The following is a 20606-nucleotide window of genomic DNA, read 5'->3' as shown; positions in this document are numbered from 1 at the left end:
TTTAAATAATGTTATCCTATGTAAAAAAGCCCACCAACCGAAACGGCAGAATGACCAGAGACCAGAATGACCACAGCCTCTCACCTCAGCCGGCTGGCCCCCAGCAAGTGGTTAGGGGCGATCAGGGAGGCAGGCAGAGTGGTTAAGGGCAATCAGGCAGGCAGAGGCGGTTAGGGGCAATCAGGCAGATAGAGGCAGTTAGGGGCAATCGGGCATGCAGGCAGAGGGGTTAGGGATGATCATGCAGGCAGGCAGAGGTGGTTAGGGGCAATCAGGCAGGCAGGCTAGCTTTTAGGGGCCAGCGGTCCCAGATTACAAGAGGGATGTCTGAAGGGTCCCAGATTTCCAGAGGGTGCAGACTGGGCTGAGGGACACACACACACACACACACACACACACACACACACACACACACCGTGCATGAATTTCGTGCACTAGGCCTCTAGTCTTTTCTAAAAGTTTTCCACTATTCCCTTGTGATGAATGAGTTTATTTTACTTTTCTTATTTTCTTTTACAAACTAAAAATATATATTTTAGGTTAGTATATGTTAAATAATTATTGGAACGCTGAAGAGAAATGAACCATATAGCTGCTTTTTTTTTTCTTTTGTTCGTTTTTAACACCAAGTTTCAATTTGTTTTAATATAGGAATATTTTACTTTTAAAACGTTTGTTTCCCTACTAAGCTACCTATGTGCATAATGGAAAGTAATAGCCCCAGTAGTATATATACTCTGGTACAAATTATCTTCATACATGGAATGAAAATATAATTGCACTATAGTAATGAATGCATAGTAGATATTGGCTCCAAGTTAGATAGAGGTAATGACCTGAAATACATTATTTTCCTCCAACTTTAGCCCACACTGAATGTGGTAAACCATATCTGAAACTGTTAGGTTTAATTATGAGCTAGAAAAGGCACAAAGCATTTCGAGTATAAGATTTGCTTCCCTACCCGACCTGTAATTTCATTTCCAGTACCTATTTCACCTTTACCTGTAATTGGAAAGTTTAGGGGCTACCCACCTGTCGAAAGACAGAAGCCATCCATCTTAATGACAGAAACACATACCAATGAGTAGAAGAATAAAGCTAGTAGTTGCTATCATATGGATTTTCTTGCATAAAACACATTTTTCGGAATTTCTAGAAGGATATATTTATATATTTGATCTTTTTCCTAGAGATTAGTAAAGAACATTTAAGTTGTTTGTTCTTATGTACACAGTTTAATTTCCTTAATAAAGTATCCTTATCTATTTTTATTCCTTCTTAAGAAACCTTACTATGGCTTATTATGTATAATTAGTTCTCTTTGCCTGGCCTTATTCATTGAGAAGTGAAAAGGGAAAATTAGAAGGTTGAACAAAGAAAATATTTGTATTAGAAATTTTATGTGGTATTTTTCACTGAGGGAAATTGATACAAAGAGGAAAAAAAAATATTTTAGTGACCTCAGAGCTAACAGTGGAGGTTCATGATGTCCATTTTTCCTTTTTCTTCTAGCAATGGCTCAGCAACATCTGAAGACCTTTTTTGGAAACTTGATGCACTTCAAATGTTTGTCCTTGACCTACACTGGCCAGAACAAGAATTTGCCCATCACTTAGAGCAAAGACTTAAACTAATGGCCAGTGATATGATAGAGGCCTGTGTCAAAAGGTAGACATGCATTTTCTAGTTGCTGCTTAATATGCCAGCACCCAGAATACCACTTATCACCAAATAAATATTTGTTATATCATTGTCACAAGAAAGATTTCAATATGTACTACTCTTCCAAAATTTATTGGACATGAGGTTCTCTGACCTAAATCCTGGGGACCCATGTAATTCATAAACTTGGCCTGGTAGTTTTTCTAGGTCTCCCAGCCATTGCACTCATCAGTAGCACCCATACCACATTTATCATTTCTATTGTGTTTATTGTTCCCTGTCTTGGAATACTGCTTTAAATTCCCAAGGCGGTACTCCCCGAGACATATGGAAAAGGTCTGTTAAATACTTTTCCTGTTATGTACTGTGTGCACCATGAAATGGCCTGGCAAATTCTAATTATGATCAGCGCCATCACTTGTGTTTTCTGGTCTTCCCTATCCGCATCAGGTGAGTTCCAAGTAACCATTCTCATTCTTCAATACTTAACCAGAAACAAGTTATGTGGCTTTGGATTCTTCCAAATGTGCTTTCATATTTAATTGTTCTCACAAAATCAGCGTTGCATCCTACTTCGCTAAGCACTATTTTTTCATTGTCTGTGTTCATAATATGAACAAGAACAATAGTGGCATAACAAATGCTGGTTGGAGCAATTGAATAATCCTGAATTCTTAAAGCAAGACCAATTCAGTCATTAGAATAATGATGGCCTTCCAAGGCCAGGCATGGATGAGATAATTTAATGTATTTTAAGAAAATCATGTTCATCATCTGTGATTCTAATGTTTCAAATCAGTAGATGCTCTTTTGATACTCATCAAGACCAATTCCAAATTGCCTGTTATTCAGTTTCTTTCAAAAACCTAACTGCAACTTTGGGTATTTGAAAGAGAACCTAGAGGACGTAAAAGAATTACACATTCTTTGTTAAACTATTAATTATGATGTTTTAGAGTTTTCCAGACTTGTCTTTTGACTTGGCAATAAATCTTCACATGGAGGGTTTGTTCTGCTCTAATGCGGAGAAGCAAGTGATTTTTCTACTTGGATATTAATTCAGGTAGTTAAGTGAAACTGTGAGGTTGTTCCATTAAAAGTGATACATTAGATGTGGAAAATTGCTTCCTGTGGGTAGAGATATTGTCCGAGTGACTGAAAAAGCTACGTTTAATATAAAATGAGACACCTGAAAAGAAGGCCACCCCACCCCCTGCTCCCAAGCACTGCCACACTCCTTATTTGCATGTTTTAAATTAGCATCTCGTCGTGTTGATTTCACTTTTACAAAACAGGTGGAACATGTGTCAGAATGTCTTACTCTGAATTCATGTTTTAATGAATAGAACAAGAGCTGCATTTGAACTCAAGCTGCAAAAGGCAAACAAAACCACTGACTTGCGCATTCCCGCTTCTGTGTGTACCATGTTTAATGTGTTAGTTGATGCCAAAAAGCAAAGCACCAAGCTCTGTGCCCTGGACGGAGGACAAGAGGTGAGTGGGTTGAGCGTCACATGTGGAAATGTGGCACGGGTGCCCTGGCAACGGACAACACTGCCTCCAAAATTAATCCACTTGATTAGATTAAAAAGACCAAGTTCTCCAATGCAAATTTTTGGTGTTCTCTTCAGTCTGATATGGAATGCCCTTTATCCTTTGCTTCTGTCAGCTTCTTCTTTTTTACATGAAGACTGCCTACCATTTTACAAGTAGCCATTGAATTTCAGATATACCTTTTAACAACTTAGGTGTTGTGGATTTACATAAAGCTTACTTTTCACAAGCAAATGAGAAAGCTACCTGCTTTGTTTATACAAATCTAGCATAGACAAAGTTGGCATCCAAAAAACAAGCCACAGAAAATAGCATATGAAATACTTTATTTACACAAAAATCTCTAATTTTTTTTAAAGACCAAGTTGAAATATACTTGAAAATTAAGCTTTATTCTCTTTAATAAATAGCTCATTTTTTAATTTTATGTATATTTGTCTACATTCAGAAATAAATTATCTTATCCCATGATTTGTTTTTGTTGAGAGTCATGATTGAGTGAAAATGGTTGTTTTTTCTTAGATTATCTGTTTATGTTGACATTTTGTTGCATTTCCCCCCATTGTAATTACTTTTTCATCATTTCTTTACTCTTCCCTATGTTCTCCATCGTCTTTTTTTCCCCATGACATGATCCAGTTTGGTAGTCAATGGGTAAGTCTCATTTTTTTAACCACATTCTCATTTGAATTTTTATTTTTGTCAATGTACATTTTTATTTTCATATTTTCAAATTAAAATTAATTCTGTTTTCAGGTTTTTGGTTTCTGCATGTGAGTAAAATGCTAACAGCTTCCTATAATATAGCAATAGCCCAAAGTCATGTGAAAACATATGTAAATACCTAGAGTAATGTCAAGGGGAATGTTTCTTCCCTGTTAGGCTGCAGAATCTACAAATAGCTGTTAGATTTTTACATGTAAAACCAAATGAGTTCACTCTCCTTTAAACTGAGTTCTAAGTAAATTCAGAAGCTGAATGATTATTGACTTTTTCAAAATACATTTGTCTTCTGCATACTTTAATACTAGAAAAATGTCGAGTGGGGCTTTAAATGACATATGGCATTATCACGGGAACCCCTAAGTTTGAGGACCAGGAAGCCACCCTCCAGGTCAGTTCAGACAAAAGAACCCGGTTGTGGATTTCAGTGAGGCACATGGCCACCAGTGATACAGTCTTTCCTCCCACTGGTGGCCTGGGATGGAGCCATCTGTGGGGGAAGAAAGAGGCAGGCCTGTATCAGGACCCTTTCCCCTCCCCCACACAGGGATTCTCAAGGTACCACACAGAGACTCAGGAACATTGTGTGAAAACCTTTATGCATACAGGATTGACTAGCTTATATATATATATTTATAAATCAAAATGGTTTTGTGCTGTGTGGCTATATTAAAGCTTACAAGTCTTAGAGTTGGTACCTGGGAGTCAACCTCAACTCTTTACTGGGCTAACAAATTCCATCTAAGCAGAAGGATGAGAAGGCCCACTGCTTGTGAATGGCATACTTATTTAACCCAGATATAGACATTAGCTATTTGGCCACACTTTATGTGCACATACTTCATTCTTTGGGCAATTGAGGAGGAATGATGTATTGCTAATACCATAGCATATGATCTTACCTATTAAGTAACTGCTGCCTAAGAGCTGTAGAGTGTTCAGTAATTATTCTCTGATCTTTTACAACATGGTTTATTATCTCTAATTATCTGAATAAGGAGGCAGCTGGTTTGGATATCAATAGCTCATAGTCACCTCATGTTTTTCAATACCCAGAGGTAAGCCTTTGATTGTCTAGTGGAGAATATTGTCTTAAGTCTCTTTATAATAAGCCCATCCATTTCTCATCAGGTTTATTGAATTATCTTGCCTCTTCTCACTAAGACTGGAATTATCCATTTGTTCTTAGTTTAGCATATACTGCAGTGCCTGACACACAGTAGGCACTTAGTAAATGTTTGTGGAATGAACACACTGATTTGTTATCTCTGCTTTAAAAAATTGTCCCCATTAGAAGCAATTCTGGTACTGCACTTAAAAAGAAAAACAGGCACATATGCACATGGCAGGACATCAGTGCACTGCCAAATGAGTCTTTACATTAATAGGTGGTTGGTTTTTGAAGGGTCATCTGCTACCATTCATTATGTCTGCATCTATACCTTCTCACCAGAAACCACTCCCCCACAGCTTTCTCGTTCAAAATGTGCAGGCGTAAAACCCATCAGCAACCCTGAAAAGTGGTAAACAAGAATTTCGGTGCCAAAGAAGGACTTTATACTTTGCTTTTAATAGCCAGTAAATATACCCACATAATTACACAGACTTTCTTGCTCTATATGGGCTTGAGATAAGTTATTGTTGTAAATGATAAATATATTACATGCATAGGTGAGCCAGTGGGCTCCGTTCTGTAGTAAGCAACAAATAACAGTGTTGAAAATACTAGCCCATTACACATTTTGGAAACTTATAAAAAAATATAAACTAAATAGGTAAATCTAGCAGAGATGTCTTCTAAATGATAAAGGAATTACCTCTGCACAATCTCCAGTAAATTGTCACATTGTCCTTGTCAGTGGATAAGACCTTCCCAACGCCTTACCCACAAGCCTCCTGAGTTATGATTCTGTTCTCTGACGTGACACTTGTTGATGCAAACGTTCTCAGCCACAGCCCAGAGCTGCTCGTGTGACAGGTGTGTGTAATGAGTCAGCCATCTCAGGCCAGTCCCCCAGGGACAGGTGTTGAGATCACAGAACCACCGGTGTTTAGAAATCCTTCTTATCCATCCCTGCAGAAACGCAGATGACTGCGTGGGCCTTAGGCGATTAATCATCTACCCTCAGAGCTTCCCATGGCCCCTCCGTTCAGGATGAGAGCACATTAACGGGGCCACTAGGGGGCTGTCAGGGGGCCTCTTGTAAGGGATTTGTTCTCAATTGCAGTGAAATACTTTCATTTCTAGAACTGGCACTCAAATACATTTAAAATTCATCCCAAGAGAAGGACCAACATCTTTTACGAATGCTGGATTACACTGGCACTTAATTAGTCTCCATTTCTTGTGTGTTTACATGAGAGCAGTCCAGTGAAATGGTGATAATTACCAGACTGTCACGTGATGAAGGGCCAGGGTTTCAGACCTATACCTGATCTCTGAATTCCCTGAGCTCCATGAAGTAAGATTTCCTCAAGGGTTGTTGTTAATCTGAGTTCAGAGTTATCTACTGGAAAATAAAGGCACCAACAGCTTACTTTTGAGGGCAGATGTGGGGAGAATTAGTCTGGAACCTACCATAGCCCTGTATGTAGGATTACTGATCGAACTTGAAATATGCTAAGAACTTTATCGTTTTTCTATTGCAGACAAAAACTTCGCAGAATTTTAACAAAAATTTTAGTTTATTTCTCTAAATGAAAAATCTAACAATTTTAACTTAGATAACATAAATCTCTCTGCAGATCAATTCTGTTCTTATCTGTCTGTGATCTTTTTCTGTGCTCATGTTTGTCTGGGTCCCCTAATGAATAACTTTTTTTTACCTAACTTTCTGTTCTCCATATGTGACATATGTGGATTATTCTCTTTGCAAAATAGTGTAAGTAAAATATGAAAATTGAAGCCACCTCCCCATTCCCACCCACAATGCTCCCTGACCACCTGGCCAACTGTGCAGCCAGAGCAGCTTCTGGAAGCTCCCAGCAGCATTCATATTTAATATTCGTGTCAGTCAGAGCTAATCAGAAAAATCTACAATAGCAAACTATTATATTATACAAACCTAATAAAGCTTATCCTATTGGAGTTTGTCCTTTAAAGTAGCATATTTAAAGTATATACTTTTCTTCCTCTCTTTTTAACTTTCGCTCTCCCCTCCTCCCCCTCTCCCCCTCTCCTATTCTGCTTTTGGCTAGATTGGGTATCAAAACAGCATTCTAAAAATATGTACTATAGGAGGATTTTGTGGCCCCAGGGTCTGTGGCTTTTCCCTACCTTTCAATAAAAGGGGACCTCTTTTTTTTTTTAATATATATTTTATTGATTTTTTACAGAGAGGAAGGGAGCGAGATAGAGAGTTAGAAACATCGACGAGAGAGAAACATCGATCAGCTGCCTCCTGCACACCCCCTACTGGGGATATGCCCGCAACCCAGGTACATGCCCTTGACCGGGATCGAACCTGGGACCTTTCAGTCCGCAGGCCGACGCTCTATCCACTGAGCCAAACCGGTTTTGGCAGGGGACCTCTTTTTTAAGAAGATATTTTGATTGATTTCAGAGAGGAAGGAAGAGGAAGAGAGAGATAGAAACATCAATGATAAGAGAGAATCATTGATCTGCTGCCTCCTGCACGCCCCACTCTAGGGATTGAGCCTGCAACCCGGGCCTGTGCCCCAACCCAGAATCAAACCATGACCTTCTGGTTCATAGGTTGACACTCAACTACTGAGCCATGCTGGCCAGGCAAAAGGGACCTCTTTTGTGGCTCATCCCTTGATTTTAAGAAGTGCCTGAATTTGTCCTATTTAAAAGTTTAACACGTGGAAGCTCTACTATTTTATATCCAATAGCCTTCTAATGACATTTGATTGCTTTTGAGTTAAACAATGAAATTTATGGCAAATAGAGATAAACAATGAGGATAGGGCACATTTAAGAATAGGGGACCGTTTGGAGGTCTGGGTGCCTCCGTCACTGTATGTCCTACAGCTCTTCCCCATGTAAGAGGGAGTGAGAAGCTGGAAGGCCTCTGCTGCCTCCCCTTTCTAGTCTACCCCACAGGGAGCCTCAGTCAGGTATTTCCTTTCCCCCTGCTGCACAGACACAAATTTGAAGGGAGAGGCTGTGAAGAGAGAGTGGCAGAGGGAGAGCTGGGGCAGAGCTCATTTGCATAAACTCCTTCAGGGCCCTGTCAGCTGCGGGGAGGGAGTCTGGCTTTTTTGTGTGCCTGTGTCTGGGGAGGGGGGGGGCGGGGGGGGGCGTTCTGGCCTTTTCAACAACCAACCAGCTTTTTCAGGCTCTTTCTCCTCTACTTTTTTCCCTTTATTTTTCTCTCCCCTTTTGCTTCTCTCCAAGTTGTTCTGAAAGCAAAAGTGTCCTGTAATGCAATAGAAAGCTACCTCTATGTTTCTGTTCCATTTGTCCTCCGGGGAGCACAAGATTGGGACATGTAAGGCTTTAAGTGAGAGGGACACTTAGTACTTCATTTTACTGGGCAAAATACATGCCTGGGAAGTGCCACGTTTATATATGTCTGTTGATTTTAGAGCACTGCTCAATATACACACACAGGCAGAGAGAGAAAATCATTCACACACCCCAAAATCATGCTTCCTTTCTTTATTGTGTGTGCAGGTAGACGACCACTTGTAACTGTCAGAGCCTATGGGGAGGAATCATTTTTTGCGTATTCCAAAGTAGAGCTCAGTTGATGTTTTGTTCTGTATGGAAACTTTGAGACATGTTTTCAGAAGGAAAAAAAAAATAGCTTTCAGAAACTTACATCTTAGGAAGCCATTCAACCAGCAGCTAAGTTGGTCTAATGTTTACACTGACCTGAGTACTTTTACTCTATGCATTATGTTAGCTGTTCCAAGAAGCCTTGAACCATCAAGATAGGGTTAGTCTTTACAAGTCACGTTTTCTGTGAAGTGGCTCCTGGGGACAATCAGCTGTCAGATAAATGCTTCTGAAGGAAGAATTACTGTTTAAGTGAATGTGCCTTCACATGCCGCCATAGAAGCTGAAGCTCCTGCTAATTTAAGAATGGAACGCTCTAGTATTTTCTAAAGAAAGCAAAAAAAAGAGAGAGTGTGTGTGTGTGTGTCTTTCAGGTTTATTTTAAATAGATTTTTTTTTTTTTTGCATTTACTTAAAGGTGCCTTTTTCATGAGGAAGCAGTAATAAAATGATGGGGCGTGAGTGCCGTTTTATTATATCTTTTATGGCCTATTAATTTGTTACCATCTACTCACCTTTGTTGATGAAAATTTAATTTTGCCCTTGCTTAAGCATATTGTGAGAATGGTATAAACTGCTGCTCTCCGCACTGACAAAAACGTCCTTTTAGAGTGAACAATTGGGAGCTCATTTTATTTCTAGAGCACATTTAAAATATCTTATGAATGAGAGTTGTCAGACATGAAATGCTGTATTAATTAAATCTTTTTCTAGTCTTTCTGCTTCTCCAGCTAAACCAACCCTTTAGAAAAATACATGGCCACCTTAATTACAGAGGAGAAGACAAAAAGTATCCTTCACATTCCTCCGTCTGAATAAGAATTAGAACTCAATTCATCTATATAATAACCCCATTAGCTGCTTAACTCAACAAAGCACATGGGAAAATTTTCAAACAACAATGCAAAAAGTGTTGATTAGGTAGATCATTTTCAAAGTTTTGTTTTTCTAATGTTCAAGATGATCATATTAAGTAAATCGGATATGTCATAACTAGTAGCTTTAAAGTTTTGTGTCCACATCAACTAATGTGTCTTTGTCTCTTAATATCTAGCAACAGTACCATTCCAAAATAGATGATTTGATTGACAACACTGTAAAAGAAATCATTTCACTGCTAGTTTCAAAGGTAATGTACTATTTGTTCACCTTCTAAAATCAAACTTTAAAAATATTTTCTATTTCTGAGAATTTTTAGAAATATCTGTCTTATGCTTCTATATACCTCATTGAGAAATAGTAGTTTTAAAAGATGCAAGAAAAGTTCAAATTTTAAGAAAGTTACAAGCAACATCTGAATACTCTTTCTCAACAATATTTGAGTTTTGTTTAGAATTAATTTTGGCTTTACTTGCTATTGTTATTCTTTTAAAAACAACTGTTTTCTAGTAATACTTTATTATTTCACATTCATGTTTTCATACAATTTGTTTTATGTCCAGGGCTGATTGCGTAGTGATCAGTCCTTCAGTGTAATGTGTTTGTTGTGGTATTCCTTTCTGTATGAAATTCCTGTATGAAAGTCACAGAAACTTGTGGAATATGGCTTTAACTATATGCTGAAGATTTCCAGTTCTGTCCCTGAGAGGAAGTTTCAACTTTCTAACTCATCAATTATTGCAAAAGGGAACTTAAAAAAGAATATACATTATACGCTCTGTCACTAAATACATATAGGTATAGATATAAATATATAGTCGTATAGGTGTAAACACACACACCCATATTCTTTTTGATAACCTAGAATATTTCCCCCTGAATTACTCTTAAGAATAAGATGGACAGAGAACAAATCCAACCTAACTGCCTGGATGATGTAATTAAGAGTATTTCCAGCTCAACCTGGTGAGCTTAATTAGATTAAATTTACTTTTTGGATCAAGTCCATATGCTCAGAAGACAACTATTCAACTCAAGTATGAGCTTAGAAGGAATAACACACTATTAGGAGCCATTAGGAAAGTAAATTAATATAAGTCATTCTATTTGTGGGGCAAGGGGAAAGAAAACAATGAGAAAAGTATGGAGAATTCACCGGCATCTGGACTGGGTGTGATATTTTGGAATTTGTCTAAGAAACTTGCCGAGCAAGGTATGTCGTGAGTAAATCCATGCTGTCAGATACTACCTATCCTTAATTCCGATGTGGATATGCTGGAAAGACCTCTTAGGAGTTATTGGATCAGAGGCTCAAAGAGGAAATGGATTCACATTTGGAAAAAAAGAGGGTGAGGAAGAGACAGTTGCATTTCATCAGAACATTCATATTCCCATTCAGGGAAGGAAACCGGTTTTGTTCCAGTCCATGGTATTCTGGTTCCATGTGGATTTTTAATATTGCTAGTTAGTCCTAATATCACCAAACAAATATGAAGCATCTGCTTATAGATATCTCTAGCCCCACTCAAAGCAAAACACCCTCCAAAAAAGATCAGTCTTGTTTTATGGATGAATCTCTTTTCTGTGGAAGGTTTTATAACTTGCAGTATAAATGATATAGATATCCCTTGTTTACTTCATGAAATGCAGCTAAAAAGGCAAGAAGTGTATGTGTTTCGAACCACCACGCTATAGCTAGAATCCTCACAAACCACTTCTTAGACTTAGTTTCTACTCTCCATTCATGTAGGAAAATGAATCTTATGCCCTATTAAAATTCCACAGAAAATTTAAGCCAGCATGCCTCGTGGCCTGCTTTATGTTTCATTCTACCAGTCATTTCAAAATATTTTCATCTTTCATTGTCTTGAGAGTATGCGCGGTGAGGCAAAGTTGGTAATTACCCAGACGGAGTTTATGTGTTAAATATTATTCCAACAAACCCAGTAAATGGCATCCGCAATAAAGGGCAAGGAAAGAAGGAGATGATGGTGTTTCATTCCAACCGGACACCCTCCGGAGAGCAGAGTGCGCAAGGCAGGCCCATGAGTATTTACATACTCCCTAAGCCGCAAGGAGAAAGTTCACAGAAAGCAGTTAAAGACACAGCAACCAAACCCAGCATTTAACTGGATTTCTTTGGAATCTTGCTGTGTTGTGCAATTAAAAGCCAGATGGGAAATATATTGTTATTAGTCATAATCCATCCCGATGCTAATAGAGTTTAGTTTTACAAAGAATAACCTTCCTGTAGGAACTGCACGGCTCACCTCATTGATCCCAGAGGTGCAGTTGCTGCTCACTGCCGTGTAAGTCCTTGGAGTCATGCCTCCCCAGAGATCGTTTGGGGCTGGGGGGAACCCAAGAACAGGCTCTCCCCTATTATTCAAATGGAAGCAAAGAATGCTGTGACACTGGTCCAGGCATAGGACTGACTTGGATATAACCCAAGGCTGCTTCATACTCTGAAGAGAAGACGAGCCAGAGAGGCTGCCAAGCAGGGGAACTTCTGCCCTAGACTCATGTGCCAATGGGCTTCCCAGGTGTCCTTTTATCCACCGTTTTTCCGGTACCCTGTGGCTCAGCCCCTGTGTCACCTTGTAAAGGAAGCTCAGCCATATCCTCCAGTCAGTCATTCTTTCCCTCCTCTAGTTTCAGTTACACTGTTTGCCCATCTCCATTGGCCCTTGACACTTCCAGCCTTGCGTGGTAAACAATCGTATACGTGTCTGTCTCTCCCACTAGTTTGTATGTTCCTGGAGGGAGAGGGCTAAGACTCATATTTTTTTTTAATTTCTCCTATTAGGTGTTCCGTAAAAATTATTACAACAAAGTGACATTTATTGAGCACCTATTATGTGCTGGACACATTACTTATGTCATCTCATTTAATGCTTACAACTCTGTAGTAGGATGGTAAAAATCACGGGTTTTGGAGCCAGACCACTTAGGTTGGAAGCTTTGCTCCTCTAACATCAGCCAAATGCCCTAAAGGCAGATGGAATTCCAATGCAGATCTTCTGACTTACAGCCTCAACCCTGTTGTACCTTCCTAGATACCATTCAATTGTATGGAAACCATTCACTGATGACCAAATTCATTATTACTCCTCATCACTAAACAATCCTAAAGCTGCCCCCATTAACATGTGACTTAACATATTTAGGTTTGTAGACTTATATAATGGATAGAGATTTAGCTAATTATATCAAGAGGATTAATTCTTTGCATTTATTTTGTATTTTGCCATTCTCATAGTCCTTTCACATAAATCATCTCCACGGATCTTTATACCATTCCTATAACAGGCAGAACAGCTGTTATTTTTTTTTCATTTTACTGATAAATACACAGAAGCTAGCTGTCTACACTGCTGTCTCATAGCTAGAGAGGGGCAAAGCTTCAAATTGAATTCAGATCCTCCGAAACCAACCACAGGGCTCTCGCCTCTGCCTTGCCTTGTCCCTCAGCATGCTCACATGTGTAAACATGGACTCACCTGAAAACACCGAGAGCCAGGTGCTATGCCAGAGCCTTCCACGGTTCAGGTTGGCTGGTAACCATAGCAATTGTCTCTCTCCTCGTGGCACATGAGATCACCCAGCACATGCTGGCTCTTAAGATTTGAGTTACAAGAGACGAGGCATTTTCCACAGAGGGCCATTAAGCTTGGAATTCCCCTCCCCTGGCCCGACATCGCCCTGGAGTATTGGTCTTCTGGGTCTTTGCGCACCACATCCAGTTGAGTTAGCCAGCTGTGATTGGTAAGAAATCCTAATGGGCAGGAGGAAAGTGCTAAATTGACTTTTAGTTGTGAGCAATTTATAATTTGGTGTTTTTTGCTGTTTGTATCCCTTAGGATAACTAGCCAGCTCTACATAATCCTCATTCTTTAAAAATAAAGTTCAGGTGGCAGTTTGCATGATTTTGTTTCTGTGTTCTTACATCATGTCGCACATGATGTGATGGAGAAACCTATAGGGAAGTTTTTGTTCCTTTTGCATAAACTATTTTACAGTAATTGACCAGCCACGGAGAAAAGATTATCTCCTGTGCGCTCTCGGCGAGCTCTCTAGTCACCAGAGACTAATAAGCTGTGTCCCTCGAACTATTATCACTTTGTTGAAGAAGCTGCTATGTGAACAAAAACCAGCCTTTGTTCATTTCCCTTTTCATGTTTAAAAACCCTTGTCAGTATTTTCCCTTTGGGAGTGTGTGATTTGTCGATAGTACATATTACTTTAGTTCTAAAGAGCAAAGAGGTAGGGCCGTAGATCCTTGTTTATATCTCTTATTTATCTTCATGCCAGATCTTAACGTTTACACTCAATGAAAGACATCGCCACATTTTAACTGTTACAATATACATGTCTTAACTTTCATGTCATAGAAATACATAATTTGGAAATGTAAAACCCTTTTGAAACTAATTTTAATTTTATATACTCCCCAAACCACACACACACACACACACACACACACACACACACACACTCACACGCACATTCACACACACGTGCACACACAATTTAACTGATGGAGAAAGGCATTGGTGCAGTGGTTGGCCTGAGCTCACAGAGTAGTGAGTGACAGAATCAGCATATATATATATATATATATATATATATATATATATATATATATACATACATACATACATGTGTGTGTATATATATGTGTGTGTGTGTGTGTGTATATATATATATATATATATATATATATATATATATATATATATATTCTCCAGCTAAGTTCTTTCTATTGTAGCCTGTAGTGTGTATATCTGTATTAGCTCCCCAACTTCTTTGTAAGCTTTTGAAAGTGGGGTTCATCCTTATATATACAATTAGAACTGCTTGCTAAATGCTTATTAACTAATGTCAGATTTCAGTTTAATGTTACAAGAGCCCCAAATGTTACACATCATTATCTGTTCTTTTTTTTATTCAACCTCTCCTATACATAGAAAACATTACGTAATGGCCAAGTGATATATGGTAGAAGGAATTTGATTATGCTTGACTATCATTACTTATAATTTATATATGTTTTTCATTGAAGTATAATTGATTTATATTAGTTTTAGGTGTACAACCTGATTTGATACTTGTAGCTATTGTGAAATGATCATAGTCTAGTTAACATCCATGCTCATACAGAGTTATAATTTTTTATCGTGATGAGGACTTCTAACCATCTATAGTGAAGTTGAAAATTATTTTAAATTTAAAGTTATTTACTAAAGGTTTAAGTTAGTTCACATATAGTGACCAAACTCTTATTATGTTTTATTCTTCTATCTTTAAAAATGTCTGTGTAATTTCCAGCAAATAAAAAGGACCCTACAATTCATCTTCAAAATGAAAGAGCAAACATTACAAGTCAGCCCCTCAGCTGTCAGTTTATACTTCATGGATTTCTGTGCTGTGGCAGAAGTTGTCCCAGGAATCATTTGCTCTGTTACTAGTTTGTATGCACAGAAATTTTCTAAATACTCACTGTAAACTGTCTATAGTTTATTTCAGTGTTGGAAGGGGTGTTGTCTAAGCTGTCGAGATACGATGAAGGCACTTTCTTTTCATCCATTCTGTCATTCACTGTAAGTATTTGCATGCATTCTTTTCTGCTGTCTTTTGACTCATCATAGCCCTTATTCACAACTAAGAATATAATTCTCATGATTATCTCTTTTCCACTTAAGGTGAAAGCGGCTGCAAAATATGTTGATGTTCCAGTAAGTATTTTTCATTTGCTTTTTAAAACTGTATGTAATTATTTTTTAAAAAATAGTCATGGTTCACTGTGGGTTTATTTCAAATCTTTAAACCAGTGCCATTCCCCCAGGGAGCAGTTTATTTTTCTTAAGGGCTTGCCCTCGTAACAAGGCCTGGCAGGGTTTCTCTGTACTTTCTCTGCTGTAACTTGGGAACTCTTATGGAGGTCAGTTCATCATGAGAACATGTCAGCCCAGTTGCAGAGGGTAGTAATAGCACCCTGGGCTGGGAGAGCAATGCCTCACACTGTTTTTAGAAAAAATGCTCACTCTCTCACCCCTTCACATGATAACCATAAATAAAAGGTTTCTTGTAGGGTTAAAGTAACAATAAAGATGAAGCAGCTACATCAGAGGACTAATTTTCAAAACACAAAAGTGTTATAAGTCAGTTTTCATTCATTTTAATATTTAGTTTTTCACAGAATTCTTGAGAAATAATTGTAACCTCTAAATTTGTTAAAAGCTTAAGATCCCATGAGAGGAGATTGTGAAACTAACTTAAGTACAAGAATTCACATGATAAATACAGTCAACAAGTTAGTGCAGCATTTTTAAGTTATTAATCATAACAAAATTAATGTTTGCCTTAAATCCTATTACCACATATGATCAAGGCATTAAAAAAGGTTCTGTGTAATCATATATCTTGGCATCTGTGCCAATTTTCAAACATCAGAGCACAAATGAAAAAAAGTTAAAATTAAAACTAGATGGAACATAAAGAATCTCATCTTTGGGTAAGACTGCTTGTGCAGCATCGCTTCTCTAGATTGTCATTATGAATGTTAGTGGTTTCAGTACTGACAAGCCTTGTAAATGCATAACATTTTATACTGTGAACTAGAGGGTCCCCAGATTTATTATTGCTGCTATCTATCTATCTATATATATATATATATATATATATATATATATATATATATATGCCTAAGTGACCATCGCAACTGAACGGATGACCAAACAGGCTGTGTGGGACGACCAAACAGGCTGCGTGGGGCAACCAGGCCGGCAGGGGGTTAGTGAGGGGCGACCAAATGACCAAACAGCAGGCTGCATGGTGTGACCAGGCTTGCAGGAGGAGCAGTTGGGGGCGACCAGGCTGGCGGGGAGGCAATTGGAGGTGACCAGGCCAGCAGGGCGGGGTGCAGTTAGGGGCAATCAGGCAGGCAGGCAGGTGAGCAGTTAGGAGCCAGTGGTCCTGGATTGTGAGAGGGATTTCCGACTGCCGGTTTAGGATCGGGCCTAAACCGGCAGTCGGACATCCCCCAAGGGGTTCTGGATTAGAGAGGGTGCAAGCTGGGCTGAGGGGGACCCCCCTCCCCACACGAATTTTGTGCACCGGGCCTCTAGTCTATAATAATAAAAGTGTAATGTCCTAATTAGACCGGACGTCCTTCCAGACTACCTTCCGGACAAAGCCAGGGCTGTGAGGGAAGCCCAGGTTCTGGGTACCAGAGGGAAGCCAGTGCCAGCAGCCAGGGAAAGGAAGGCCTACTCTTTCATGAATTTCGTGTACCAGGCCTCTAGTGGCTCTTATAAATGGACCGTTTAAATGAATAGACCATCAGCTTTATTGCCTTTGCATGGGGTTTCTTTGGAACAGGGATTTCTATTTTATGAATGATTCCCAAAGAAGTCATGGTGTACTCCTTGTCTTGTACCAGGAATCAGAAAATCACTATTGGGCAAATAAGCAGAAATAATCAGTTGTGTAGAGTCCTGCAAAGCAACATCACAAAAGAGAGAAAGAAAGAATTAAAGAAACAGTCAATATTTATCTTAAAAAGAGAGAGACAAGTAATCACCGGAACACACAAACTTCATTGGAATCACTAACACGTTTTATAATATCGTTTTGTTTTTATTTTGAATTATTAATGGAATGGAACACCATAATTATTCCTGTTCTTAGAGCTCTGAAATTCTTAATTTGACCCTCTACTAGATCTGTTAGACCCCACAGTGGTTCTCAACCTTCTCGCCCTTTAAATACAGTTCCTCATGTTGTGACCCAACCATAAAATTATTTTCGTTGCTACTTCATAACTGTCATGTTGCTACTGTTGTGAATTGTAATGTAAATATCTGATATGCAGAATGGTCTTAGGTAACCCCTGTGAAAGGGTCATTTGACTGCCAAAGGGGTCATGACCCACAGGTTGAGAACTGCTGCCCTAGAACTTCAGAGTTGAAAGTTGCACAAAGTGGTTCATTCACTCTCCTTCTAAATGCAGAAACCGCCTCCCCTGATTTCCCTCACAAACATTCATTGAGGCTTTTAAACGTTTTAAGTGATTGCAGACTCACCATAAGGCAGCCTCCTCTTATGTATAATGAGTTTAAATTCTGTAGCTCTCTGACTTCAGCCTTGCTTCTCATCCCTCTTTTGTATGACAGCCCTTCAAATATTTGATGATAATTATCATGCCTCCTCTTCCCAAGAGATACTCAAAGGGATATATTACCTGAGGAATTCTTGTTTTCTACATTAAACATCCTCAACTTCTTCACTGAACTCACTAATTAAATGTTTATTGAGCAAGTACTAAGTGCTGGGCCCTGGACATTCAGAATGCCCACAAGCTGTTCAATGTTAGGGATGAAAGAGATAGACAAATAGATAGAACATGAATGCAGCTATAGCAGTTGTACTAATCATGGGAGTCACTCTCTAGATCAGCAGTTCTCAACCTGTGGGTTCGGACCCCTTCGGGGGTCGAACGACCCTTTCACAGGGGTCGCCTAAGACCATTGGAAAACACATATAATTACATATTGTTTTTGTGATTAATCACTATGCTATAATTATGTTCAATTTGTAACAATGAAATTGGGGGTCACCACAACATGAGGAACTGTATTAAAGGGTCTCAGCGTTAGGAAGGTTGAGAACCATTGCTCTAGATGAATCCCAGTTTACCAGTGTCACTGTTTAATCAAACTGGCCACCTCCCTGCTCCTAGCAGAGCTTACTGAACTATACATGTGGTCTGGCCACGGCGGATTACTAAGGAAAGAGCTTCTCCCTGAATCTGGATATTACACCTCTCTTATTGATGCCTCTGAATATTAACTTCAAAAGCTATGAAGGGCTGTTGACTGTTAATGTTTTTTATGCCAAAACTCCAGGAACTATGCCGCCCTGGAGTAGTCTTTTAAGGAGAACCTTATGAGAAAAAAAGAACACTGGCTCACCTTTCACAAAAATTAACTCAAATCTGATTTAAAAACAGCAACCTACCTGTAAAATGCAAACTACAAAACTTCTAGAAGAAAACATAAGGGAAATATGGGTGGCCTTTGATTTGGTGATGATTTTTTTTAGATAGGACACCAAAAACATCCATGAAAAAAAATCATAAGTTGGACTTAATAATTGATTGTTCTGCACTGTTAAGAAATGAAAAGCCACCGAAACTGGTTTGGCTCAGTGGATAGAGTGTCGGTCTGCGGACTGAAAGGTCCCAGGTTCGATTCCGGTCAAGGACATGTACCTGGGTTGCGGGCACTTCCCCAGGGGGGATGTGCAGGAGGCAGCTGATCGATGTTTCTCTCTCATCAATGTTTCTAACTATCTCTCTCCCTTCCTCTCTGTAAAAAATCAATAAAACATATTTTTTTAAAAAAAAGAAAAAAATGAAAAGCCACAGACACATATTTGATGAAGGACTTAAATCTAAAATATACAAAGAATGGTTCATACTCACCAATAAGAAAGCAAGCAACCAATTAAAAATGGGCAAAATCTGGGAACGGACACTGCAACGAAGAAGTATGGGTAACAAATCATCATATGAAAAGATGCTCAACATCACTTGTTAGTAGGGAAATGCAAATTAAAACAGATACCACTACACACCTGTTGGTATGGTTAAAATTTTAAAACTAGCAATCGTAAAATGTTGACAAGGATGCAGAACAACAGGGACTCTCATTTATTGCTGGTGGAAATGCAAAATGATGCAGGCACTTTGGGAGACTGGTAGTTTCTTGTACAGCTAACCAGTCTTACTGTGCAGCTTGCCACTTGCGCTCTGCTCTTAGGTGTTTATCTGAGTGAGTTTTTAAAGTGTCCACACCAAAACCTGCACAGATGTTCATAGCAGCCTCATTAATAATCAGCAAAAATTAGAAGCAACCAAAATGTCCTTCAGTAGCTGAATGGTTACATAAGAAATGGCATACTCATACCATTGGAATACTAATTCGGCAGAGAGAGAAAAAATAGCTACCAGGCCAGGAGAAGACCTGGATGAATCTTAATGGCATGTTGCTAAGTGAAAGAAGCCAGAGAACGCTGCACACTACAATTCCATTTATATCACATCCTAGTAAAGGTTAAACTGTAAAGATTACTAGTATAAACAGATTCATGGTTGCCATAACTTCAAGGTCAGGGAGGGTGGGAGAGGTGAAGCCCAGGGAACTTTTTGGAGCAGTGAAACTAGTCCAAAGATCTATGACATTATACATTTGTCAGCACCTACTTGTACAGCACAAAGGTTAGACCTCAATATATGCAAATTTAAAAATTCAATTAGGATATCCTGGGATCCCAGGATGGAAAAGAGACAGTGATAAAATAAGCTAACTAACTCTATTGCAAATGTGTTGAATGATGTCACTGAGAAAGATGGAAGAAAAGGTTTTGATCTGAGTAACTAGAAATAAGTGGAATCTGTAAAAATAAAGGAAAAGGGAATTGTGCATAAGCACTATACTCTAGCTGATAAAGTGTTTTCCCACGGGTTAACAATTCAGAAACCATTACACATGGACACTGGAACTGAACAATTAAGCAAAGGGATGGTGGTTGGTGGGAGCCGAGTTTCTCACTGTTGAAATGAGAGGCTGGAGACAAGCAAGTGGAGGCTAGAATGATCCCTGTGCTGATGAATTAGAGTTGGAGACATTAGTGTGAACTTGGCTTTAGCTTAATATAGGTAGAGCCGGTTGCATATAGAAATAGTTTTAGATCTATGTATATGCATGGGTTGCTTTCCTATTGTTGAGTATATACACATCTATTCCCTTGGTTTTTGTTAGTGAGAAAGCCTAGAAGCAATGATACCCCAGTAGCAACAAGCACACCTAGTGCCCAAATCTTGCTCTCTAATCCCCAGTAAAATGATCCAGGACTCCTTTTAGAAATGGTTGCTACCAGGACAGGGACAGGAATTATACAAGATAAGCTTGGAGCATTTTATGGTGACAGAAATTATGAAAGTACTTAAAGCATGCGCTCGCGCACCTGTACACACACA

The 20606-nt window shown here is 38.9% G+C and overlaps 1 protein-coding gene across 10 annotated transcripts in view; it reads left to right on the top strand.

Annotated features, from left to right (window-relative positions):
• CADPS2 (calcium dependent secretion activator 2) overlaps positions 1-20606 on the top strand; it is a 485821-nt gene that overhangs the window by 431300 nt on the left and 33915 nt on the right. For 5 of the 10 annotated variants that reach the window (XM_059711678.1, XM_059711674.1, XM_059711681.1 and 2 more), the window contains 6 exons: positions 1516-1671; positions 3012-3159; positions 3859-3873; positions 9741-9815; positions 15082-15165; positions 15268-15300. In XM_059711678.1, the coding sequence (XP_059567661.1) occupies positions 1516-1671; positions 3012-3159; positions 3859-3873; positions 9741-9815; positions 15082-15165; positions 15268-15300 (511 nt within the window). Of the gene's footprint in view, positions 1-1515; positions 1672-3011; positions 3175-3858; positions 3874-9740; positions 9816-15081; positions 15166-15267; positions 15301-20606 lie in introns of all 10 variants that reach the window. The other 5 variants (XM_059711683.1, XM_059711676.1, XM_059711682.1 and 2 more) reach the window with 2 other exon arrangements.

The sequence above is a fragment of the Myotis daubentonii genome, chromosome 10 (genome assembly GCF_963259705.1).
Source record: "Myotis daubentonii chromosome 10, mMyoDau2.1, whole genome shotgun sequence".
Lineage (NCBI taxonomy): Eukaryota > Metazoa > Chordata > Mammalia > Chiroptera > Vespertilionidae > Myotis > Myotis daubentonii.
This window is presented reverse-complemented; position numbering and strand designations above follow the sequence as displayed.